The 27,265-nt window shown below is 32.7% G+C and overlaps 1 protein-coding gene across 1 annotated transcript; it reads right to left on the bottom strand.

The window, feature by feature from the left end:
- Positions 1-2,475: 2,475 nt before the first annotated feature.
- On the bottom strand, positions 2,476-15,990 carry LOC119604723 (protein teashirt). Its single transcript, XM_037957526.1, has 2 exons — positions 15,819-15,990; positions 2,476-5,917 (listed from the first exon to the last, which is right to left on the bottom strand). Exons 1-2 carry the CDS (start codon positions 15,869-15,871, stop codon positions 3,064-3,066), a joined length of 2,907 nt encoding a protein of 968 aa, XP_037813454.1. The 5' UTR covers positions 15,872-15,990; the 3' UTR covers positions 2,476-3,063.
- Between the last annotated feature and the right edge of the window lie 11,275 nt (positions 15,991-27,265).

The raw sequence follows: 27,265 nt of genomic DNA, 5'->3' as shown, positions 1-27,265 counted from the left end.
ACACTTGGAATGTGTTCTTTTGAAATAAGGCAATTACGTTCAGAAATTGGTACAACGTCATTGTTAAGCGAATTGCTCAGGTTTTCTCATAGCTTGAGTCAAAGGGATTTTCCGTTAAGTGAATAAAAAGGAATCTGATTATATTTAGGATTCACTTAAGAATGTGTGCTTTATAGATGGGCTCTGGCCGGGCGCAGAATTTTTAAATTCTGGTGTATTTCTAATACTGCTTTCACTATATTTTTTCATAGACATTGTGACACTTGGAATGTGTTCTTCTGAAATAAGGGAAGTTGGGTTTTGGTTTTGTTTGGGACAACGTCATGGTTGAGCGAATCGCTCAGGTTTCCATTAAGTGAATAAAAAGGAATCTGAAATGGAGTAGTTAGATAGGGTTGGAAGTATTGACCAGATGAGATATATAGTACGAGAACTTTGCGAGAACCATGAATTCCTTCTATAAAACGATTCTCTAGTAAGTTCAATATAATTCGAAATAATTAATTACCGACATCTGGCCACTCGTTTCAACGGCAAATGGATTTCCGACCCGGAACGACCCGATTTTCAATCTCAAACTCAGCAACAGCTGGTTTGACAATCTTTGGTCGAAGTTTTATTCCCCAGGGAAAAACGTCCAATCACAGCCAATCTGTTGCAAAAACAACAACATTATCTATCTAGTTAGAGATTGGTACATGGTCTTGGTTAAACGTATTGTTTATGAATTACCTCATTGCCTCTAGCACCAAAAAGGTTTCTTTTCTTTGCATAAAAAGGATTCTCGAAAGAAGAGATAGATAGGTTTTACTTGGAAGATCAAGAAAAGAAATAGAGCAGTTCTCCTACTTGTTCTTCTACTTGCACCTGGGACCAAAGCTGGAAAAAAACATGGAAAATAAAAAGATAAAAGTTACGGTGCAGGTCCTAAATAACCCAGTACCGGCGGCAAGTGTTTATCCACTCGCGAGTCACGTGTCGTCGTCATCCTGCAATCGTGAGCAAAATACTACTACGGAGGTGGGTACCTTGGCCTCCGTGGCGGACAATGCGTCAAGTGTACAGCATGCCATTGGCAAAAATATAGGGGTGAAAGAGAAGGATGTACTCGGAGAGAGCTCTAAGCTACCTCAGCCTTTAAACATAGGTGAGGGTTCCGACTCTGAATCCTCAGATGATAATAAGAACACCATTAAAGCAAATCCCAAGAAGGATGAAGTAGAGCAAATGGTGAAAGAGGTGAGTGATAGCATAGCTAAACTACCTATTACTAAGAAAATACTATCTGGAGCACAGAGGAGGAAATTGAAAAAAATGCTGCAGGATATCATAGTTTAGTCAATCCCATGGCACTCCTAAGGAAAAATCGTACTCTCTCACAATATCTGAGGCAAGAGGATCAGGTCGAAGAATTGACAACTGAGAATAAGCCTAGGAAGAAAAAGAGCTCCCCGTCTTTTCATACACAGCCGAAGCCAAGCCATACTTCACTCAAGTCAGAATCCTGCGAGTAAGGTTGACAACGCCAAGCCAGATATTTCGAAGACGAACACGTCGGCGAAACCAACCTCGAAGGTAAGGGTATCTCAAAAGAAGCCCCAAAAAACGAGGAAGGAGAAGCTAGACGGTAGAAAAGGAAAAGAGCCGCCATCTTACGCCAAAGTTGCAAGAACAAGACACCGGGACGATCTCTGCTATGCAGTTTACGCTGCCGGTAATCCGACAGGCAAAATTCCAATAGACCAGTAGAGTAAGGTAGAAGTTCTGGTGAACAATATGATAATGGACCACGCAATCGCTTCAAAGGGCAAACAACCAATAGAGAGCGTAAGCTGTGAGTCCAGCATGACCGTGATGTTGATGAGGTTGGCATCTCACCAATGTGTTAGCACCCTAGTAGTAGTGAGTTACACAAATATTTAATATCTCTTTATCTGAAACATTTGGTAGCCCTGAAAAGGGCTGTATTTTTTTAGTTTTTTTTTTCTTTTTTTTTTAATTTTTTTGTTTTTAATTGTTTTTTTTAGATCCATAAAATTGTAGATTTAATTTTTTTTTTTTTCATTAGAACATCCAATTAGATTGTGGCAAGATTATTTTCATTTTGTATGATCGTATAACTGATTAATTTAGGCATCCAAATTCTTATAAATTTAAAGGTATATAACAGCAAACAAAGGCACAAGTTGAGTTATTCAGCAAACGGTAGTTTTTCATAAAATGCTAAAAAGAGAAAGAGAGAGAGGGAGAAAACTAAAATTAGTAAACAGTTTAAAAAGGAAAACAAACATATTCGCGAAAAAAAATTAAAGAAATCTAAATGATAATTACCTTGTGTCTTTGAAGCTTAAAGCTTAAGTGGTTTTAAGTCTTGTTGTGGGTTTCTAACTATATTGAAATAGCTTTATTTGATTCTTTCTTTTCAGTTGTCATGCTTAACGAAAGCCTTTGTCAAACCATAAAGACGGTTTTCAATATCCAGTCTCTTTTCTTAATTGTTTTTTGTAAAGTACGCTTTTTCCTAATACCTCCTTTTGAAAAGCTCTCTCCTTTAACTAGCTCTCTTATGCTTACTCGTATGCATTATTTGGCACTTTTACGAGTTTCTCTTTCCGTAGTCGTTAACTTTGCTTCGGTGGCGTTGCAGCAAAGTTCTTTCGCTTTCAGAACTTTCCGGTTTTTACTCTCTCGGAAGTTGTTTAACACTCTTTATTATAAAGCAAGCGAGCTTTATGTAGTTGGTGTTTCGAAATTTTATTATTATTATTAAATTTTTGGTGAATGGCGGCGAGAATTTATTTTTATTTTAAGTTGAGTTTAAAATTGTTTTTTTTTTAGTTAAAAATCATAAATTATTTTAAGACACACGCTTGTCTTGCTGGCTGCTAAAGAGCGTTTATTTTGTTTGTAATAAAACAGAAATCATAATTTCGCGGCTCAATCTCCGGCTAGTGAGACGCGAGACGAATACCAACGAAATTATATAGCAAAAACAAAAAATATGTTTTCTCACTGTTTCCATAATAGAAATGAAATAAAAAACGAAATAAGACGAGAGCGTTTTTAAGCGGTTTTCTCTTTCTTAATGCAGAATTGACGTAAAGCGGCTAACGAATTGGATGTGGTGAGATTTTCGGGAGAATCGATTTTATTACTGAGCACAGCGGTATTTTGGGGCTGAGGACGATTACTGATGGTGGAGGAGTTGGTAGTGCTGCCCAACGAATCGAACATGGAGGAGAGGGCATTGAGTGAATCACTGGGATATTTCTTTTCGCCACCATCGTAGGATTTAATGCTGGAAGCTGGTGATTTGGGTGTCATGGAACGATGACTATCGGTGGGGCTGCGTGGCGGCATTACACGTGGTTGTGGACTGTGTGCCTTGGGTGATTGAACATTGCATTCTTTGGTGTTGTTGTTGTTATTGTTGGCATAGTCATTGCCATTAGTGGTTACATCACGTTCTCCACTGCCTGCTCTAGGGCTATTGCCTTCATTTTGCTCTTGCTCATCCTCTAATTCAGCTTTAATTTCCATTTTAATATTAGTCATTTGCTCTTCACGTTGTTGTTGTTGCTGCTGCTGCTGCATTATGGGTGAATGAGTCTTTTCCATTTCTGGTTCTTTCTTAATCTCTACATCATAATCCATTTTATGGGGATTTTCCTCCATTTCTGGTTTATCCGGAGTAGGATTTTCCATTTTCCTAGAATCATTGTGGGTCTCAGCACTACATTCACTGGCACTACGCTCACTGCTGGTGTAGCGATAATGCTGGTAATAGGGATCATTGGTGTCGATCAATGGCTTATTGTAGTCTACATTTTCATCGATACCCAAACGTTTGAGTATGCTAGAAGCCACAGGCGAGGTATTTTTGGTGGACGAATTGGAAGGACTGGTCGCTGGCAGGGCAGCATGTCTAGTGGGTGTATCGAAACTAGTGGTAAACATTTGTTCTATGGCACTTAAGACTGAGGAAGAACCCTGAGCTGTTTTGGTGGCACCATTTTTGGGAGATTCCATTAATTCGGGCGATTTTGTTTTGCTGAGTTGAGCCAAGGCATTCATATTGTTTTTGGCAGCTTCATCGGACTTAATGCCCGATATATATTGACGCATACGTTCGGCAAAGAGAGCCGCTTCGGTTTTATCCGAACCAGGTCCCATGCCGGGACGTTGCTGCATTTTTAATTCCATTTCAGAGTCCACTTGATCCTGGGCACCTTTCATTTCTAAAAGCTTTCTAACGGGCAACGATTTCTCACGCTTTTTGGGAGCTGGTCTTTTGCGATTACCCGCTGTACCCATAGATTGCATTAAAGGTTCAGCATAATGATTGTTTTTGGCCATATGATTACTCAAATCACCCAGAGAATTAAAAGCTTTATCACACACCTTACAGGTGAGCACAGCACTGAGAGTGCGGCTTTCCTCCGAGCTTAAACTGTTTTGTCCCTCTTTATTTTCTCCTGTATTGGAGGATGATTTCATTGAGATCGTTTGCTCTTGTGAGAGTATATTGGTATAATGCTGAGTCTCCTGCATGTGTTTGGTCATTTCATTTAACGAACGGAAGCTTTCACCACAGCGCATACATTTCAAAATTTGCATGGCCTGTTCGACACCCTTGCCCAGCCAAACATTTTGTCCTCTTACCAGTTTACGTGGCAAAGGTGTGGGTGGATCACCACGATATTGGAATGCATTTTTGGCTGCCTGAGAAGGTCCCGAATTATTGGATTTATTCGATTGTTGTCGATGATGTTGAGGACCTGCCGGAGCTGGATTTTGCTGTACCTGAGGTCTTTCATTAGCTGTGGGCAAATTGCCGAATGGCGGTACATTTACACCACAATGTTTGCTGTCTTTCATGTGGGTAGTCAAAGCTTCTAGGGTAGCAAAACTTTGTTTACACCACACACAGCGGAATACTGAACTGGCTACACCCTTATTCTGCCAATGAGATTGCCATATGTTGTGGCGTGTCTTGGTGATGCCCTCATTCGAGGCAGGCAGAGGATTATTGGCCACTGGAGCTGGTGGTTGGGGATTTATGGGTTGTGTTGCTGCTGTTGGGTTATTGTGTTGTTGATTCATGGCATTGCGGCTAGATTTCTCTTTGCGCGGTCCTTTTACTATATCGGACATTTTCTCTAAAGGATCTACCACTAAATCACTTTTACCATTCCAATCGGGAAATTGCCCAGATCTAAAGATATTGGCGGCAGCTACTGCGGCCAAATAAGGATTAACTCCTGGCATTAAAGGATTAGGAGGAACTTGTGTAGCGGCTGGTGGTTGAGCCACCAAAGGAGGACTGTCGGATTTGAAGATTTTCTTAACCTGTATTTGACCGATGCTGGAATCAGGCTCCGATTCATCATCTGCTGAACGTTTGCGGGTGCCCACTGATAAATCCAAAGGATTATTGGCATCATTGGCCTCTTCTTCTTCCTCCTCCTCCTCAGAGCCAGCAGGTTCAGCAGAACCCGAACGGGCAAACATATTAGTACGAAAATCTAAAGCTTCCGAATGATTACTAGAAGCGGTGGGTGAAGCTTGAGGTGGTAGTTTAAAAGAGGCGGCCGCTTCTGTGGGTAGAGGTAAGGGTAAACGAGGTCCAGCGGCGGCTGCCGCTGCGGCAGCACCCAAAGGAAAACCATATTGTTGGGCAGCTGCAGCCACCATATGCAGATAAGCCTCCATGGAGGGTGGTTGACCGGGCAAATTTGGAATGCTGGGAAAAGCTGCACTGGGTGAGTTGGGCAGGGGTAAAATACCTGCTGGTGGATGATTTATGGAATTCTCACGATGTTCTTTGCCATTTTCCGATGAATTCGATTCGTGTGAAGGACAGCGCTCACTGGAATTGGCCGATTCTGTAGAACGAGGCCTTGCTGTGGGTAAAGCCCTAAAAAGAAGAAGAAAATAAACAATGATTAAATATTTATTTATAAGATTTAAATCGTAAAACAAAATAATATAATAAATCTTAAAAGCTAAATATTTCACTCCTACTCTTAAAAATGGTTCATTAAAAAAAAACTAAACTAAAAAATTAAAAAAAAAAAATAAATTTATAATAAAAAATTGAGCCCATTAAGTTTTGAAAAATGTTTTCTATCATCACTAAATGATTTCAACTAATCTTAAAAATAGCTCACAATATGTCAACGTTTTTATTTGTTATGCAAATCAAGCGAAACGAAATGTTAAATAAAAAACACTACAATAACAACAATAACTATATAATTTTATAAAGTATAAAACAACAACAAAACAAAATTTTATTAATCTTCTTTTTTTATGTGTTTTAGTTTTTTTTTTTTTTTAAATTTTTATAAAAAATTTTAGAAAAAAACGTGTGGCTGACAAGACCCACAGTGCTTCTAAAAGTATTAAAAGAAAACAAAAATTTTAAGTTTTCTAAGGTCTCTTGAAAACTTGTAAACTTTCAATATGATTTTGTTTTATTAGTTTAATGAGAGCTTTTTTTCTTTGTGCGGACCCACTGTGTTTGTGTGAGTAGGTAATTAAAAATTATTAAACAATAGAAATAAATTTATAAAAGATCAAGTTAACAATCAATAAATATGGCACACAAAAGCAAACAAACAAATATTTTCGTTTTTGAACTGAACAAATTATTGTTTAAGGCGAACAAAACGAAACAATGACAATAAATAATTTTTAGTACAATTTATTTAAATTTGTTTAAATATGCTTTTCTTTTGTTTATACCATAAAATAGTTTTATATTAAAACGTTTTGCTTTCGTCAATTTTTTAAATACCTTGAAAATTTTAAAGCTTTTTATAAAAAGCTTTTTTCTTCATTTGTTTGAGAAGGTTTGTTGAGGAATATTTGTGGAATGTTGTGTTCACACTAGAGGTGAAAACTTAGAATTCTTAGAACAAGTTTAAAAAATTTAAAGCTTGAAAATTTGAAAGCTTTTTTCTTCATTTGTTTGAGAAGGTTTATTGAGGAATACTTATGGAATGCTGTGTTCACACTAGAGGTGAAAACTTAGGAGTTCTTAGAACAAAATTGAGAATGAGGCATGAGGTATTCTCAATAGAGGTGAAATATTCGTAAAGTTATTGAACTATATTAAAAGCTTTTAGATAAAATTTAAAACAAGTTGTAAAAGTTGGTTATAATTGCTACAAAAACCTCACAATTTTAATAATATCGTAAATATATCACTATTTATCACTTAATTATATCAGACATTTGTAAACTCCAGATTTCATAATAATAACATTTTATATGAATTCAATTAAAAAAATTTTATAAAAAAAATTACATTACAAAAACATGTGTTAATGAAAGCTACTCTACTGTATAAGAGAGATAATTTTTTTTAAATGAAATCAAGTTCAAACAAGTATAATAAATTCTAAAAATTCTAAATTGGAATGTGTAAATTAAATGAAATCTGTTTTTTTCATAAATATTTTATTATCAATACGCATCCATAAATATTTAATAAAATATATTGTTGAATATAGATAATAAATAAGTATTTATCTATATATTTGAAAAATAAATATAGAAAATTAATTGTAATAAATAGTATTCTATTATAATTAGTACTCTATATGAAGTAATTAAAGCTTTAAATAGGAGCTTTGGTTTGGCTATACTAAAGCTTGAAAGGATAGATCTTGTATAACCGTTTAAAACATCTAAACATAAGAATCTAAAAAGGAAAATGAAAATTTTTTGAATCCTGTTAATGTTAAGCTTGAAAGCTTTTTATATGGCAACACTAAAGCTTGTTAAAGGGAAAGCTTAAAGCAGTAAATAGATCTTTACAAGTTTCTGAAGGAATAAAAACTTAAAAAGCAGAGTATTTACAATAGAGGGAATCTTGTTAATATTAAAGCTTCCAATCTGATAAGAAAGTTAGTAAAAAGCTTTATTTTGGCAACGTTAAAGTACGGCAAAGCGAAGCCTAAGAAAGCAATGAAAAGATCTTAACAAGTTTTCTTAAGGACTAAAAGCTTTAAAAGCAATTTAAAGCTAACGAAGTGGATAGTTTTTAAATTTAAGGCTGCAAAACTAAATGAAAAGATCTTTAAAAGCTTTTTAATAGAAAATTTAAACTTAAAATAACAATGGAAAGAACTTTACAAGCTTTCAGAGACATCAAATCATTTGAATGTCAATCTAGAAGAAGCAACTTCCAAATAATTTGAATCTTATTAGTATTAAAGCTGCAAAACTTACGAGCATAACTTCAAAAGCTTTCAAAGGAATTAAATCATCCAAATTCAAATCTTTAAAAGTTAAAAAGCTCTCTCATGACAACACTAGAAGCAGCAATTTCCAAATAATTTGTAACTTGTTAGTATTAAAGCTGCAAAATTAATGGGAATAACTTCAAAAGCTTTCAAAGGTAACAAATCTTCAAAAGCTACAAAGCTTTTTCATGACAACACCAAAGCTTGGCAAAGACAAACTTATAATAATAATAAAAATGCCTTTAAAAGCTTTCAGAGGAATCAAATCATTAGAATTGAAAATTTAAAATATTTCGAATTTTGGTAATCTAACTGCTGAAATGACCATATTAAGAACAAAAGAAAGCTTTTAAGGGCAAGAACTAGCAAACCCTTTTCTATGAAATCAAACTATAACAATTCAAAGTGTAAAAGCAATACAAATAACAAGTAAAGCTTTTCAAGAAATCAAAGCTGATGAAAAGCTTTAAAAGCTAATTCTACACATATTGATTAGGAGTTATATAAGTACCAATAAACAATCCTTTAATTAAAACATTTTGAAACGTTATCTTTGAAACTTTAACCTAAAGCTTTTCTCTTTCTTAAGCTATATTTTAGTAAAAGTAAAAATTTCCTGTATTTATACTTTCTATGTAAATAACAAGGAAAGCTTTCTAAGGAATCAAACTTCATATTAGATTCAAACATGAAAAAGCTGTAATAATAAAGTTGCAAAATCAATAAGAATTATATGCTAGTAAAGCTTTTTAAGGCAACAAAGCTTTAATATAAAGTAAAGCTTTAAAAGCTTTTAGTAAATATATTTATGTTAAGCTGTTTAGGGACCAATAAGCAGCCATTTTTCTATACTTTTATACAAAATATTTTGGCTCATATGACCAAAAAGACCACGCCCCCTTTTCCTCTCTAACTCTTGGAAAAAGCTTTTATAGAAACTCTATTTTAAAGTTGCAATTTTCTGTTGTTTTTTCATATTTTTCAATTTTGTCTTTTTTCTTGTTTTGCTGTCTTTAACGTTTTCTTATTAATAAATCATTTTGGAAATTTTGTTGTTGCTAAATATCATATGTCTCGTTATTACTACTCGTTAGTATTTAATATTTAAAAACTAAATACAACAACTAAATAATATGCTATTAATAAATTTATTGGTTATAAGGTCAGACGAAAAAAAATATAAGATTTTTATACAGAAAACATATCAAATGTACATATTAGAGCGAAAAAATAAAATTCCAAAACTCCTATAGATAGATATTTATTGATTTAATGGTTAATAAATTAAACAACTAAATCATAAATTATAAAGTGCAAAAAAAAGCGTTTACTTATAAAGAAAACATATTCAAAATAGTTGGACAAAAACGACTATTAGGAGCTCTATAGTAATGCAACAGAGTTTTAAGCAAATGTCTTAGGTTATGGGTGTGGAAATAAGTGGGCGTGGTTGATATGGGTGGGCGAATTATATAATTTTAGCTGGAATGTAAAACATTGTACTTTTGTGAAACTAAATTTGGACTAAAACGACTATTATGAGGTCTATAGTAATGCAACAGAGTTTTAAACAAATGCCTTAGGTGATGGGCGTGGAAATAAGTGGGCGTGGCTGATATGTGTGAGCGAATTAAGTCATTTGAACTACAGTGCATACCATTGTACTTTTGTGAAACTAAATTTGGACTAAAACGACTGTTATGAACCCTATAGTAATGAAAAGAGTTGCGAGCATGTGTTATTAGGTTATGGGTGTGGAAATAAGTGGGCGTGGTTGATATGGGAGGGCGAATTAAGTCATTTGATCTGGAATGTAAACCATTGTACTTTTGTGAAACTAAATTCGGATATAGGAAGAACCTTTAATGATCTGATTAAGATCGTTAGAAATCAAGGGTTTCGAAACTTTGGGGTATATAGATCTCTTATATAATATCAACTAATGATTATATATTAAAATATAATACAAAATAATGAGAACAAAACTACTGTTATGAGCCCTATAGTAATGAAAAGAGTTGCAAGCAAATGTGGGCGAGAAAATAAAGAGGCGTGGCGGATTGAGAAGGCGAATTAAATCATTTTAGCTGGAATATAAACCATTGTACTTTTGTGAAACTGAATCCGGAACTTTATTAATACAAATAACGCCCAGGGTAAACCCTTGATGATCTGATTATGATCTTTAGAAATCAGGGGTTTCGAAACTCTGGGCTATATACAACTCTAATATAATATCAACTAATGATTATATATTAAAATCAGAACAAAACAACTGTTATGAGCCCTATAGTAACCAAAAGAGTTGCAAGCAAATGTGGGCGTGGAAATAAGTGGGCGTGGTTGATATGGTTGGGCGAATTAAGTCATTTTAGCTGGAATGTAAACTATTGAACTTTTGTGAAACTAAATTCGGAACATTATCTATACAAATAAAGCCCAGGGAAAGCCTTTAATAATCTGATTAAGATCGTTAGAAATCAGGGGTTTCAAAACTCTGGAGTATATAGAACTCTAATCAAATAGCAACTAATGAGTATTTAGCTTTTTTTGTTGATCCTTATGAATCATTTGCTCTCGTTATTATCTTTCAAATCCCGATTTGTATTATAATTTATAATAAAATAACGATTAATCGATTTCTAAATAAAAAATAAATTCTCTATAAATAAACTGACTCCCAAATAAGAAAAAACTACACAGATATGAGTAAACGATTTGAGAAAAAACAAACCAACAACAAAATACATTTTTCAAAACCCACCCTATAATTATTTCAAATTATTTTCAACTGACAATATGGCGTACAATTTCATTATTATTATTATTTTAATGTTGTTATTTCTTTTGATGGTATGAAAAAATAAAATATAAAGAATATTTATAATGATGACGCTGATGATGGTGGTGGTGGTGGTTATAGATCAAAAAATATATATATATGACAGTTTTTATATGATGACGATGTCTGTTTGTTTGTCTGTCTGTATGGCAATGGCAAAGATGATGATGATCTATATGACCATAATAAAACTGTCATTTATTTAGTAGAAATATAATGATTTGTTTATGAGAGGGACTCAAAAGCTTCCTATCTAAATGATGTATAGTTAAATTGAAATAATTATAATAAATAATGAACATTTTTAAATATGTTTATTAATTAAAGCTTTATAATAAAAAAAAATATTAAAGAAAACAAAAAAAAAAAAATGTCCTAAATTGTAAGATAAGACTAATAGTATGTAGAGGAAAGTTTGGGGTGTTTGAAAGAAAAGTACTAGGTACCAGATTAAGAAAGATAACTATTAATAGATTATATTGCCAAGAGCTTTAAAGCTCATTAGTAAAAAAACCAGTTCAATGACCTGTTTAAAAGCTAACCATTACAATTACAGCCGGTAAGTAACCCTTTAGAACCAGTTACTGCACTAGTTCTTGCTTAATTTCCTTTCCCTCTTTTCTACTTATTTTTCCTACAACTTTTTGCTTTGTTTTAAACAATTTTATTACTTTTGTAGATATAAATTTAATATATATTACTATTTAATTTGTTAACAATATATTTATATCATATTTTCCACCATTTACTAATTAAATTGCATAAATTATTGTTTTTCCTTGTTTTACTTTAAGTATTTTCTTTCATTCGCCTCGTTTGGCGGTGTGAAGAAGTGCAATTAATAAATTTTTCAAGAATTTGTCTTAGCGTGTGAATATGTTTAAAACAATGCATATAATAGAATATAATTAAATTCACTTAATAAATATTTATAAAACAAAAACAAAAAACATACAAAATTACAAATTATAATGACACTTATGTGTGTTAAACATGAAAATAAACAAAATGTTATTTTTTGGGGGAAAAAAGTATTCAAAAACAAATTTTAAGATATTAGAAAGGATTTTATAGTAACTGGACTAACCAATAGGCCCCATGGTAGTTGGCAGTGGAATTGTATTAGTTAAACCTTTCAGCTTTAGGGCCCCAACTAACAGCCAATGATAGCGTGCTGCTACTTTAATCTGGTGGTTTGCAGGCTTATTATCGCCTTAGATTTAGGTGATATATCATTTTACTGCAACAGATTTATAGTTTTAATCTATCTTCTTTGTTTTGCTTTACAAACTAATTCTACAATTAGAACTTATCGGTTTTAAAAGCTTTAACACTACTGTTAACTGTTGTAATCTTTTTTAACTTTTCATAAGTGATAAATTTTTAATACATTGCCAACGTTTTAACATAATTTTACGCCTGTTAAATAATTAATCTATTATACTTAAACTTAAGCTAATAACTTAGCAACTATTTTCAAGCATAAAAAGTCTCAAAGTCCAAATTTTATAAGCAAAATCAGTTATAGGTCAAATGATTCCTTACTTGTCCCAAATTTCTTTGATTCATTTCAACACAAATTTAGTAAAATATATGAATCAATCAACATGTGTCACTTTTTGTCATAACCTTCAATTATTTATACGGAATCATGGGTTTGGGAACTTATATGTTTCCCTGAAGCAAATTTTTATCTCCCTTAAACTTTAGAGAATGATTATAGAGTATTAATCGCTTGACAAGTTCAGTAAAACCCGAGATAAACTTGTACTTCAACTTAGCCTATGATTTCCATTCCACCGAGAGAATGTTTACAGTTGCAATTTCCGTATAAATATCCAGTCAAATTTTTCAAAAGTTTTGGAAAAGTTTTTCAGATGCATCAGCAGAAACAGGGTAAGCCAGATAAGAGAGTGAATCTATTTTCTCTTTATAAATGAAATACTTCTTTTAAGTATCTAGACCCGGTGCTACTTTAAACTGTTATTTGTATCACATTATCTTCATTCTGCCTTCTTCACTTCTTCCTTCAATTATCTTTTAGAACTTTATCTAGTTGTGATTAAGTTGGACCCAATCAGCGTTTGATCCAACCATCGAAAATGTGTATATTGTATTATGTTTTAGTATCTTAATTCCCTTAAAAACTGTAAACTTTGCTTTAAACTTTAGTCTTGAGTTCCATGGGACAAATAAATTCTTTCTCCTCCATTTCATTGTTCCTGTCATCTTGTCCCACCTCTTCTTTGAAATTTCTTCTAGAACTTTATCTAGTTAAATTTTTGGACTTTACTCGCTTCAAACTTTCTTAAAGTGCGTTTTGTCACTTTAGATTCCATGGAACTAATAATAACTGCAAACTTTGTTAAAATAGGTTTTGTCACTTTAGGGTCCATAGAACTAGGTACTAACTTCTTTGTTGTAGTATGTTTCGTTACTTCAAGTTTCTTAGCTTTATGGATTGAATTGAAATCGTCTGCTTCTTGGTTTTAAGACCCCCGAACCTTTTTATTTTAAACTTCTTATCGCTTCATTTACAATTATCGTAAGGCCGATTACATATTACTTCTTATGTCTTATAGGTTTCATCCGATCATACCTCAAGATCTGTTTTTCTAGGTTTTATCTAAATGACCAAAATATTATTCTAATCTGAATATCAATTAGGAAACAGACTCGTTATTTTGATTTCTGAACTTCTTAATCAATTTATAATGCTTTTCCTTACCGATTACCTTTTTTCTGCACTTTATAACAAGACCCAAGAAGTGAATGCCAGTAATCGTAACTATATCTTTTCGGATCATTTATTTGCAAGATTAATTAATTCTTAATGGCTTTTCTTGCACATAATTGAATACTACTTGGTCCGATTTCCGGAATTTTCCGGATATCACTTTTCTGATTTGCTTCTTAACTCATATCTTATCGATTTTTTACAAATATCTGCTAACAATAACAAACAATTCGGATGTGATATATGGGGACCTGTGAAACCCCTTGATACGGTTTTAAGAGTTTTATCATTGTCTAGTAAAAATTCGTTCTAAAATAGGTGTAAATTCTCAAGGCTGCTACTGTTTCCCAGCTAATTTATAATCTTAGCCGACATTATGGGTAATGTTAATACTGGTTGACCTAAGTTACCTGCAGAATGTCGAAGATCATGTGACCAATATATAACCCACTTCTATCACAAGCCTAGTTTAATATTCCTAATGGTCACTGGCCTTTATGGCTATATATCAGAAGATGGAATCGTTCATGAATCGATTTCTGCAGACGTTGATCTGTCTTAATGGAAGTCACAAGAGGAACCACTGTACGGCCCTAGCGGAACATAGGTTTAGCAGCAGCTAGATAACCATTTTCTGCACGACTTAACGGATTTCTTAGAGATTTACATGGAAAAGATAAACTCCTTTATTCATGATACAAACTGGTTTGTATGGGATCCACAGTATTTAGCTCAAAGTGTACTAAATACGCTGACCTATTCTCTTTACTCATATTCACAAAGGAATCAATATGATGGCGCTGAGAGTGTTAGTCCAGTGATGTAGACACTTGAACAACCTGCTCAACTAACTCAAGACGATATTATACATATATGTGCATGGATTTTCTTTTTAAACCCCAGAATTGCTTCTTTTCTATATTCTATAGATATTTTTGAGTAAAGACTTTGCTATACTTGATACTGATTACTAAACAAGCCACTGTGGGACAGAGAATGGAGTAGTGTAGTTGTATTTTGAGTTTAAACGAATTCTTAGAACTTCAAGTACACATTTTTGATTTATGTTTACTTTTGTGCTTTAACTCTAGAAGTGATTAAACCCCTTCTCTTTACTGTTATCGCAAAGGAATCAGTATGATGGACCTTTATAAGACGATATTATAGATATTGATTTTCTTTTAATCAGATCAGATTCTGTAAATTATATACAATTGATTCTCTTTTGTAATCTATAGATACTTTTGAGTAATGACTTTGCTATACTTGATACTGATTACTAAACTAGCCACCGTGGGACAGAGAATGAAGTAGTTTGGATTTACTATGAAAGTTTACTTCCTTGGGTAAGAATTTTGACTTTAGTTTTTCTGCATTAAAACTTTTTTATTGCGGGGAAATGCTAGAACTCTGGTTACTGCTCCAGCAACGTTTAGGTAGTGGATGGTGTGGTGGGGGTTTGTTTGCAGAAATTTGAGTAGTGTTGCCTTATTTTGAGATTGAACGATGTTTGGCAACTTCAAAGCCCAGTTTTGACTTAATTTTATTTTCCTTATTCCAGGACGTGATTTAACTCTAGTTACTGTTCTAGCCACTGTTAGACAGATAATGGAAAGGTGGGGTTATCATTTTAAAATGTCTTCCCCATTGGACTCCTAAAGGTTCCAATTTTCACATTAAGAGTTTCCAAACTTTAAGAATTTGGAGAAGATTGGATGTTAAAGTGTTAGAAGATCTCTTTAAGGTTTGAGTTCGCTTTCAAATGGATTTAACTTCTTGATAGCCTTGACTCATTTGAAATTTAATCACTTTACAAAATTTCAAACTGAAAGTAAACAGGTAACTCTGGGTTTGATTAAGGCATATCACTAGTAGCCTGGTATCATAGTTTTTAAATTTGTTACAACTGTTTTTAAGAAATACTTAACTTAAACTAAAGTAAAACTTAAACTGCGTTTAACTCTAGGTTTATACAAATTTAACTTACCCAGCATTTAAGGCCTGACGATAGATTTCTAACATTAAAGCTTCGTGCAACATTTTGTTTATGTTTTTATAATTTTTAGGATTTAATTGTTGTTGTAACACTTAACACTTTATTTTTTTAAGATTAAAAATTATTAATTTTTTATTAATTTTAAGAGATTTTTTTTCTTTAAACAAATATGGGTTTTAGCAGAAAAAACTTGTTTTAGTTTAGTTAGACAAGATTTTCTTTTTTTTTAATTTTTAATTTAATAATAAATTATTGTTTAATATTTTGTTTATAATATATTATTTTGCACTATGTACGCGTATAATTTTTGTTGTAATTTTAATTTTAGTCGTATAATTTGTTGTATTTTTTAGTTTAGAAAATATTTAAATATATTTTTTTTTTTTTTTGTTTTATTTAAGGAAAATTTTATAAATTTAAAGTTGGTTTGTTGGTTGTTAATTTTATTAATAATTGCAGTGAATCGTATACATTAGGTTATTTATGTATTATAAATTTAAAGGTAGTGGAGATTTGTTTTTTTTTTTAATTTTTAATAATTTTTTTTTAATTATTAAAAAAGATGAGCAATTTTTTTTAAGGTTTTTTGTTTGTTTATGTAGTTTTGCACTTTTATGTTTTGTTTTTTTAAATTTAATAAATATTTTGTTAAATTTAAATAAGTTTTATTTGTAGTTGTTTTACGTATACTTGGTTAACAAAATTTTTGTGGAGTTTTTGTTGTGATTTTGAGGTTATTTTTTTAAATTTAATAGTTTTTCTTTTTTATTAAGTTATCATCAGTCTTGATTTTTGTTTTTTTTTTAAGTAAATTTTTCCATTTTTCTTAGATTTTTTGTAGTAATAGTAGTTGTTGTTGTTTATGTGGATTTGGCTGCCAAATTTATTTATTGTTTAAACATTTGACTAGATATGAATCCATTTTGTGTGTTTTTTATTATTAAACTTTAATAAATTAAAAATATATTTTAATAAATTTATCACATCAACACTTTTTTGTTTTGTTTAATGCTCTCAAAAAAAAAAAGAATATTTGTTTCTTTTTTTTAAATATAAATTGCCGTTAAATTACAGGAATTTTAAATATTTTTTTTTGTGTGTTTTATTTTGCCGTTATATTAAAGTAACCGTCGTTAACCGTTTGAGAGTCAAACAGCGAATGTCGTCACTTAATCACAGAAATTGTACAATGCTGTGCTGCCTGTGTTATTATATTGTGCTGCTGACGTTGACGTCGGCTCAGGCTGACGTATTGAAATGTTTGTGTTTTGAATGTGTGCTATATGAATGGTATCAAACTCAACTGTCATGTGTTGTACTCAAACGGCCAACAACAAGCAGCAAAAACACACAAATGTTTGTTTGTTTGGCTGGATAGACAGACGAATGGATGGATAGATGGATGGATGGATGGTTGGTTGCTTGGTTGGTTGGATGAGTAGCAGAAAGAAAGAAGCAACAACAATAACAAATACTTGTGCTTTAAGAAGCAAACGAAGAATAAGCATCAACAAAGCAGCAGCAGCCAAACATCACTACCATACGTCTCGTGTATGTATCTTTTTTGATGAGTAAATGATGATAATAATAAGAGTGATGCTTTGAGTATTTGCTCTGCTTTTGCTTACTCGTCAATTTTCTGCCTTTGTTGTTGTTGTTGTTCTTTTCCTCAATGTTTATCACCAACAACAAAACTCTTGCTTATGCAGACTGTTAAATGTTGTATGTTTTGTTTTTCTTCTTTTCAACTCTTCTTACTCTTTGTGTTTTGATGACACTGAGCTGTCTCCCGTTACGTTTGTGAGTGCGTGTGTTGGTGAGTGAAAGAAAAGAGCATTTAAGCACGCGTTTTTTTGCTTGTTAGTTGTAAAGAGCTTAAATTTGTTTTGTTGTTGTGTGTTTTGAGGGGGAGTTGGGGTTTTCAGCCCAGTGTCAATATAATTTTTAACATTTCTTTGACAAAAGCTAAACTTAAGTTAGTTATCAATCAAAATATTGTTAGGAAAAGAGTAAATAACAAAATTCTAGGGAAATTTAAATGAGTCACTGGACCTTTGGGATTTTGTAAATTTCTTAAGAACAAATTTTAAAACAAATTTTTAACAAATTTTTGTTTTTTAGTAAAAAATTTATTAAGAAATTTTAATAATTTTGTTAAAATTTTAAAAATTTTTAGGGGTTTTCTTGAAGATTTAAAGTTTTTCGTTGATTTTTTTTTTAATAATTTTTAAATCTTTTTTGTGTTTTAAAGATTTTCTTTAAAATTTAACACTTTTTGCCGATTAATTTTAATTTTAGAGTAAATTCAGAAAGTGTTTTTAGGCAAAATTTCAAAAAAATTTCAGAATTTTTTAAATTTTTTAAAAAATTTTTCCAATTTTTAAAAAATTTTGGAATTTTTTTTACATTTTTTCTTTATTTTGTGTTAAATTTAGCAAAAGTTTTTCTTTAAATTTATAAATTTTGAAAAAAATTTCCTATTTGGTTCATAAATTTTTATAATATAGGATAAAAATATGAAATTTTTAAGTTTTTTATGATTTAAAAAAAAAAATTCATAATTTTAACGTTTTTAACAAATTTTTAACATTTTTTAGATTTTTAAAAATTTTTTAAATTATTAAAATTTTTTAGATATTTTTGGAAAAAAAGTTTTATTTTTGATTTTTTTCCAGTTTTTTTAATTTTATTTGCCATTCACGTGTTTGTTTTTCTTTTTGAAATTTACGTTACTTTTTTCGTTATCTTCCGTCTTTCGATATTTACGCTTTTTCTTAAATTTTCTCAAATTTCTGTTTAGTTTTCAGCGTTTTTATCACTTTTACATCCGCCTGGTTAAACGTACGCGTGATGTCTGCTTATTAGTACTTGTTTTGCCAAAGCTTGTTGAAACAAGTTTATGCACGTTTTGCGTTCAATTACACTCACAAAATGAAAACAAACACTTAACTGCGCTTACTCCACAAATTGAAAGAAAGAAAGAAAGAAAGCCCCAAACGAAAAAAAAACTCTTTAAAATAAAAATTTTACTTCATAAACCTTTGCTACTTGTCATAATTACATTTATCACTCTTGCTCAGCTCTCTTCTATAAGCATAAACACTCTTATCACTCTGCTAAACAATTTCTAATAAAAAGCTTTAAAAGTTTTTTTTTTAAAGAAATTTCTTTCTAAAATCAAATTAACGGCGGCATTTATATTGAAATTTAAATCATAACCATTAAACCGCATTGAAATTTTATAAAATTATCCACAATCGCACGTTTAAAAGGTAAAATGCTAACTAAACCACAAATCAGCTGTAAATTTGGTTGAAAAAACATACTTTTTTAGTAAATAAAAGCAAACAGAAACACTCTCTCTCTCTCACTTTCAAAACATACCCCTTAAAAATCTTATTAGAATTTCCTAAATTTCAACAAAGAACTCTTAAATTCCTATAAATCTCAAAGCTAAAGCTAATTTCCCCTTTATTTAGTAAATAAATTCTCTGTTTCTCTTTTAATAACAAAAACTAACAGGTTTTTTAACGCTCTCTTTTTAAAAATTTCCCTTTGCTTTATAAAATAAACAAAAATTTCCTTTATTAAACTCTTTTCTAAAAGGAGAGTTTTTTTGCTTCTTCTCATTAATGTTCTCTTTCTCATTTCATTTCATTCCGTTTCATTTTGTTGTTTACTTTTTGTTAGCACTTTGTTGTTGTTTAGCTTGTTTTGTGTTTTCTTTGATATGAAATTGACGAACTGCTGTTAGAGTATTATGGTATTGATGCTCATTTAAATGTATTAAAAAAAGATTTAAGTTAGACAAGGACAGCCTTACCAAAACATGAATATATTGTTCTCTTTTCAACATCAATCAAATGTTTAACAAAAGCAAAGCCCCTTTTTTGTCTGATGATGAACTCTTCAGCAAAAACAAAAACAACAGAAAATTAAATGAATTTATCAAACTGACAGTTAAAGGAAAATTCAAAAAAAAAACTTGTTAAACAAATTTTAATTATTGTTTAAACAAATTTATTTTGTATTGGATTCCCTCCTCATCTCCACTTTAAAAAACTTGTTGTTGTTGTTTTCTTTTTAAATTTATTTTTATTTTATTTCTTTAATTCATCATCTCCAACTCTTACAAATTAAGATTTATGACAGTTTTAAAATCGTCAACAACAACAGCAAACAAATCAACTAAAATCCCTCCATATATAACAAATAAAAACAACAATAACAATTCAACAAATATGTATTGGCTTGCGCTCTTTTATTTAAGCTATAGCTTTCCTTGTCTTTCTTTATGTTATCTCTTTTCTTTATTAAATAAATTCCCATATGACAATAAGCTCTCCTTCAACAAAATGCAGAAATCTCTCTTTCTCTTCTTAGTTGAGTTGTATTTGTTTTGTTTTTTGGTAAACAAATGTCATTTGCAAAAACAGAAAAAAAAACAAGTAAGAAATTATAGTCGGGCGAGGCCGACTATATAATACCCTACACCTTTGACAAAAATATAATGTGATTTAGTTGCCATAATAAAGCATTTAAGTTGAATTGTACCTTGCATTAGATATACATACTTAAGCCGTTTATTGTTGAATAAAATTGTGGACATTTAAGTGAAATTTTGATGGGGGCTTTTCATAGGGGCTAGGGTCATATGAGAACCTATTATTATGGATTTCGTGGGGGTCATCAAGTCCTGTATACAACTTGGTTATTGCAGCTTTTTGTCGAGATATGAGTATATTAAACATAATTATGAACTTAAAAGCCCTATTCGGCGGGTTCAGTTGTATGGGGGCTAGGTGAAATAATGGACCGATGTAAACCATTTTCAACAGACTTCATCTACGGTACCAAAAGATCAAATTTCATTGAATTATCTCCAAAATTGCGACCTGTAGTTTGATTACAACTTTTAAAAGCCCTATTCGGGGGTTCAGTTGTATGGGGGCTAGGTGAAATAATGGACCGATGGTAACCATTTTCAGTAGGCTTCGTCTACGGTACCATAAAAGATCATGTGCCAAATTTCATTGAATTATCTCCAAAATTGCGACCTGTAGTTTGATTACAAGGATTACAAGCCCTTTTGGGGGGTTCAGTTGTATGGGGGCTAGGTGAACTAATGGACCGATCTTAACCATTTTCAATAGGCTTCGTCCCTGGCGCAATAGAAGATCATGTACCAAATTTCATTGAATTATCTTCAAAATTGCGACCTGTAGTTTGATTACAAGGTTTACATGGACGGACGGACAGACGGACGGACAGACGGACGGACGGACGGACGGACATAGCTAAATCGACTCAGAAAATGATTCTGAGCCGATTGGTATACTTTAAGGTGGGTATAGGACCAATATTATTGTGCGTTACAAACATCAGCACAAACCCAATATACCCTCCCCACTAAAGTGGTGTAGGGTATAAATAACAACACAAATATACACTTCCTCTCACTCACAATCAGGAAAATTTACTAAACAGGAGATTTTATTGTTGTTGTTTATATTTTGTGTTTTTTTTTTTGTTTTCTTACTCATCATGTTTTTGTGTTGTGTGCTCATCAAAAATAAAAACGCACAAGTGTTTGTTGGCTGCTGCCAGAGTTGGCAGATGTGGCCATTTCTTGCCAAAACTGGCGATTTTTTAATGAGTTTACAGACGTAATATTGCGTTGGACTAATTCCGACCATCATTGGTTTCTAGTTGTTCTGCATCATTGGTTTCTAGTTGTTCTGCATATTGCCTCTTAGATCTACAGGGCTTAAACTAGCGGAGACCCCAGTGTCTTCGTCACAGTTAATCATGAGTAGAAGAGATGAATCGTGTATTATTTGAGTAGACGTCAGTTGTTCGTAAAGTTGTGATACCAATGCTCAAAACTAAGGTAGAGTTCCATGCCCACTTTTGTTTAACTTCGACCTCTCTAAACTCTCCGCACCTTTAAAGGAATGGATGTAATTTCTGATGCTACCATGGCGATGAGTCTCAACGTTGAGGAACTAAATGATCTAATGAACGGTTATCTCAAAGAAAACTATCAGTTCTTTACAGCGCGGAACCTACAACTAACACCACCTGGACGTTGGAACTAAAATTACAACTATGCCAACGCTTAAAATCTTATAGAGCTAAACAAGGTGTACCTCAAGGTGGAGTTCTAGCTCTTACTTCACCTTCTCAATCAGTAATATCATGGTCTTCATTGCGCGTAACTTGAAATACTCTTCATCACCCGGACGAAGATAATTTATGGCGTCCTAGGCTATAGAGCGAAAATTCCGACTACAATCGCTCAAAACCTCGTAGAGTTAAACAAAGTAGAGATGAAGTTCCCGGTTGTGGTATCATATGCAGAGAACTGTATTATCATTGCGACGGGCCTCCACGTTGATGAATCATGAGATGATGTGATGATAAATTCAACCAAATACATCATTTCATCAATTTGCGAAACCTGCAACTATCTCCGACGAAGTCATCGGCAGTCATCGTCATCGCCACCTGGATGAAAGAAGTAAATCTTACTCTATGCCAGGCAACCATCCACAAAAACTTCAGGGCATACTTTTGACAACCTCTTTTCATCCTCAATTTACTTTAATCAGGCACAAATTTCGGAGTAGAAACAAGGTGATTAAAGCGCTAGGCAAAAGCAATTGAAGACATTGTTAAAGAAAGTTCGTCAGCTGCCAAACTGTGGCCATAAGGACTTCAACAGGCTGCTTAAAATTTGCCTCAGAACATCACCTACAGGAGGAAATGATAAATAGGATGAGTCATTCCAACTCAAACAACATAAAGTTGATACTTTTCCGAGACATTTTCGAATATTTTTTCAAGTATACGCGAAAAAATAAGTAATTATGTGACAGTGTGGTTCCGTGGATTAGTGTTCTAGTCTGTTAGAACGGAAGTCATGGGTTCGATCACACATAGACCGAGCCGTTCCTACCAAATGTCCATATCGTGATAAAATATACGAAGTTATGTAAAGGATCCCCAAGATCAATCCTCGTATACATCAGCTTTGAACGACATTTATAGAGACGACATCACTAGCGTGGTCGCAGGATTACGCAAACATTAGCAGAAAATCTGTCTCTGAAAACCAGAGTAGGTTAGGTACGTTACAGCTCGACTTGGGTGCAAAATATCCCATTGTGCTTGTCTGTTAAAGAATATGAAAGAGATATATGTAGAGGGGAAGAAGTATAGAGAAGTAGTAACAACCAGTAAAGAATGAATGAGAAGATCAACAGAAGCAATCAAGTAGGAAAATGCAAACAAGAAGAACGATCCGAAGAAAGATTTTAGATGTGAAGCGTTAAGTCTCTGTTAAGTATGATTTTATCATCGAACCCAGTTGGATGCATTCGAATAGAGCAATCGAACGCATCAATTGAACAATCGATAGATCAGAAGAAAGGCCCCTTTCCAATGTTTGTTCACGATCCATTCCCAGAGCAGGACAATTACATAGAAGATGCTTTATCGTCTTCCAATTTTCCTTATGACAGCTCCTACAGAACTCATTATATGGAAGGTCTAAACGTCTAGTATGATTGTCAAATCTACAGTGAACAAAGCACCTAACTAAGACCTTTAAAGACGTATAATATAGAATGTTCAGATCATATCATCATATCCATTCTAGACTATAAATACCTACAATATTTCGACATAACCGGATTAATAATTACTGGTCCTGTATAGAGCGAGCCGTCCCTAAAGAATGCACACTTTGTATTCAAGGTTCCCATGGTACCCAAAACATATGCAACTGCTCATTGTCGAATGGTATAATGGATGTACACCGTTGAAATTTTACAATTATTACGTCCGGACATCGAACCCGCCGATTTTGGTTACATACATGTATATATGTGGAGTATACATTACTATATCGGATCCATGAAGTATATACGAAGACTTAAATTGAGTTAAAAAGCCAAAAAAAAGGCGCAATAGTAAAATTTTTAGGCCTGGACTTCGTACCCGCCGATTTTGGCTACAAATATGTCTGGAGTATATACTTTATTACATTAAATGGAAATTTTTCTTTGGCGAATTTTAAATCTTACTGATACACAATTTGGCGAAGGATATTGAAATTAATACGGCAACTCTGGTTGCTGCTGCTACAGGACTATAAAAATGAGTGTATGTGCGTGCGTGTGTGTGTGTACGTTAAAATATTCCTTGATGTCAATTTGAGTTGCCGTCGGTTGTTGTTGTATTTTTTTATTATTTCACTGCAAATCGTTCATTGTCGTCATTGTTGTCCTCTCGTTAAATGTATGTATGTTGCTGTTGTTGGCTGTATGAGTTCGGGGCATGTTGCTGCTTAATTTTGTTGTATTGTGTGAGTGATATTTTTTTTTTTTTGTAATTTGACGTTTTTCGTTGCTGTTTCTTTGTATGGTGAGGTGTGTTTTAAAGTTGTTTTTTACTTTGTTGGTATATTATGTATAGTGTTTATATTTTACTGCTCAAAAATAAGGATACATTTCTCGCTCTCTCTCTCGTTTATATCAAGGGTTTGATGAGTTCTTGCTTTTTTTTGTTGCTCTTCATGTCACTAAACGTTGTTGTTATATATTCGTTGTTATTGTTAAGGTTTCATCTCTTCAAAAATTATATAAACTTTACAATTAAATGAGCATGTTTATGTTTTTTATATCTTCTACTATAACAAAGTTTAGAGGTGTGAAAAATGCCTTCCACCCCAACTCCTTGCTGCCTGCTTAGACAGCATATCCTTATATTATATACCCTTTTTTATTGTCTCGCTGTTTATAGCTCAGCTGTCAAAGAAAAAAAAAAAAACTTCACTGTCTACAAATAATCAATCGATTTTTTTTGTTATTTAAATCGTTTTTAAAAGCTTTTCTTTTAACATTTAAAAATACTTTGTTTTTTTTATTTACAACTTTAAACTAATTTGAATTTAATATGAATCGTTATTTATCAATTGGTTTTTTATATATTTTTTTATTACCCTGAGTTGTCAACAAGTTGTGCTGTATGAGTCATGATGCTTGTGTGTCTGATGTGAGAAATTAAAGAAATTTCAATTAAGATTGATTTTCCCGGAATTGAAACTTGTTTGTTCTGTATGTTAATATGACTGGATTTAGTAGTAAATCAATTTCATTTTATTAATCAAAGTACACCTTTGTAATGTGTTAATAAATAGTTAATTTGTATGTGTAATTACATATTTTATATGTCTGACTTACACTCGAGAAATATAGATGGACATTCGGCTAAATTAAGATAGTTTATATATTCACAGTATTAATTTGAAGTTAGAGTCACGGAGCGTTCAGTTGGGTTTATCACTCATCTTATTTTTCGATGAAAAACATTTTCTGATATGACTCAAAACGACATTTACAGGAAACTTGTCATAAAACTGACCGATAACTGGAAAATTAACCGAACTGATTTTAGTGTTTCCATCTGAAAGTGAAAAGCAATCAATGTTAAAAATTTCACAGAAAAATTTAATCAACAACACACTTAGAACAGCACGAAGACAGCGTTTTACGTAGTTCCAAGTTTTACAACCGTACAGGACCCTAGATTTTGAATAATGCAACTCTAGTACGCAAAGTTAGAGAGGGTGATGTCCAAATAGCTGGTAGGCGGCCAAATGCTTGACACATCCCTGATGGACCCCTATTCAAACTCTCACCATCCCATTTAACATTTGACATCTTTTATGCCGCAAGAGGCGTATGAGTTTGGGAGCGATTCTCCTACATTCCAGTTTAGTTTATCGAACACATTCTCGAAGCCTATGAAGCATAGATATAGTGTTGGGCGTCACTCAACCGATTGTTCCCCAATAAAATGTAGACTGTTCGACCATATAGAGTTGTGAGGTCTGAATCCAACCTGTTTCTGCATTAGGCAATTAGTTATTAGGGAGGAGGAAATGATGATCTTACACCTTTTCTGAAATATTTATTATTACACCCTCAGTCAGCTCATTATTCAGATTCTCGTTATCTGAGGAAGTCCGAATTTTTGGCAGTATTACTCCAGCATTCTTATATGGATCGACTTCAAAAGCTCAGCATAGTTACCATCAAGACCCGGAGATTTGTTTCCCTTAAAACTGCTAATTGAATCCGGCTATGTTGGGATATGTGGGGACAATATATACATAGGTCATCCGTGTGCTAACTTATTAGGTTTAGTAAGATCCCCTTTTTCCGGGATGTTTATTCAGAATCTCCTTTTTCAAGAAAGTCTGAATTATTGGCAGTATTACTCCAACAGTCGTATATGGATCGAACTTCAAAAGTTTAGCAGAGATTCCAACAACACCTGGAGATTTAAGACTGCTAGTTGATTCCGAGATCTACTTTATGGTGGGACCTGTGGAGACGATATATGTGTCATTGACATGTAACTCACATACACACTGAATCCCTAGCGGACTGTTATTACACGAGAGTGACTATAGGTGACCTCCCATAACTCAACCAATCATAATTTTCCTCAGGAATCTATACATATCGCCTGTACAAACTCTATTAAGGTAAGATTTTGCATTTCCGTAGTCAGGTTACATCGGAGTTCCACTACTTACGCTGACGTTCCTTATGGCCGAGAATTCGAATGACAGGTTACATAAGCAACGACTTCAACCTTTTCCATTCCATTAGCTCACCCTTTTGGCAAGATCCAAATGGATTTCTTAGCACAACGGAATATAAAGCCACAACTCCAGAAACCTTCAACTTATGTACGTTTATAGGAGGCTTGATGTCCATGTTGCCGGTATGTCGGATAGCTGATGCACATCTCTGCGACTAAAAGACACTGATCGCTAGTCATATCTGCACCCCTATCACTACGAACATCTAAAAGAAAACCTTGCCATTTAGCACTTTTCGGCACTTAGACAATTTGATTATCCATTCTTTAGTAAACATGTTGTCTTATGGGTTCTTGTATAATGGAATAGAGATCAGATTGTTCAAAAAAGTTCACCATTTAAGGTCTTGCGACCAAGTGCGTGGGTTAATGTTATCAGGTCTAATATTTTATCTCTAACTTGGAATATAGGAACAGCGGGATCGATGAAGGTCATGTATAGAACTATAACCCAGATAGAGAAATCCTCAATATCTTTCAAAATCATCTAACATATAAAAACTTACATATTATTTTCATCTAAATCTTTATGACAATTACACACTTCCCATTTAAAGCTGCTAAGTAACAGTTCTTAAAATCAATACATTTTGCATTGGCACCCACATAAAACTCAATCTTCTTCCATTAAAAAGTACGATGACAAATATTGATATCATTATTTATGAGGGAAATTTTTTTCTCCCCCAAATCTTAATAAAAAAACTTAAATTATATGTTTATTCCGCATTTTATTGCCGAACATTATTTATAAATTAAAATTT

This window comes from Lucilia sericata, unplaced genomic scaffold (assembly GCF_015586225.1).
Source record: "Lucilia sericata isolate MDLA Ls3-8-SP2 unplaced genomic scaffold, ASM1558622v1 Contig000421F_arrow, whole genome shotgun sequence".
In the NCBI taxonomy this organism is placed as follows: Eukaryota; Metazoa; Arthropoda; class Insecta; order Diptera; family Calliphoridae; genus Lucilia; species Lucilia sericata.
The sequence above is the reverse complement of the archived record's forward strand: the minus strand, read 5'-3'. Positions and strand labels throughout refer to the sequence as shown.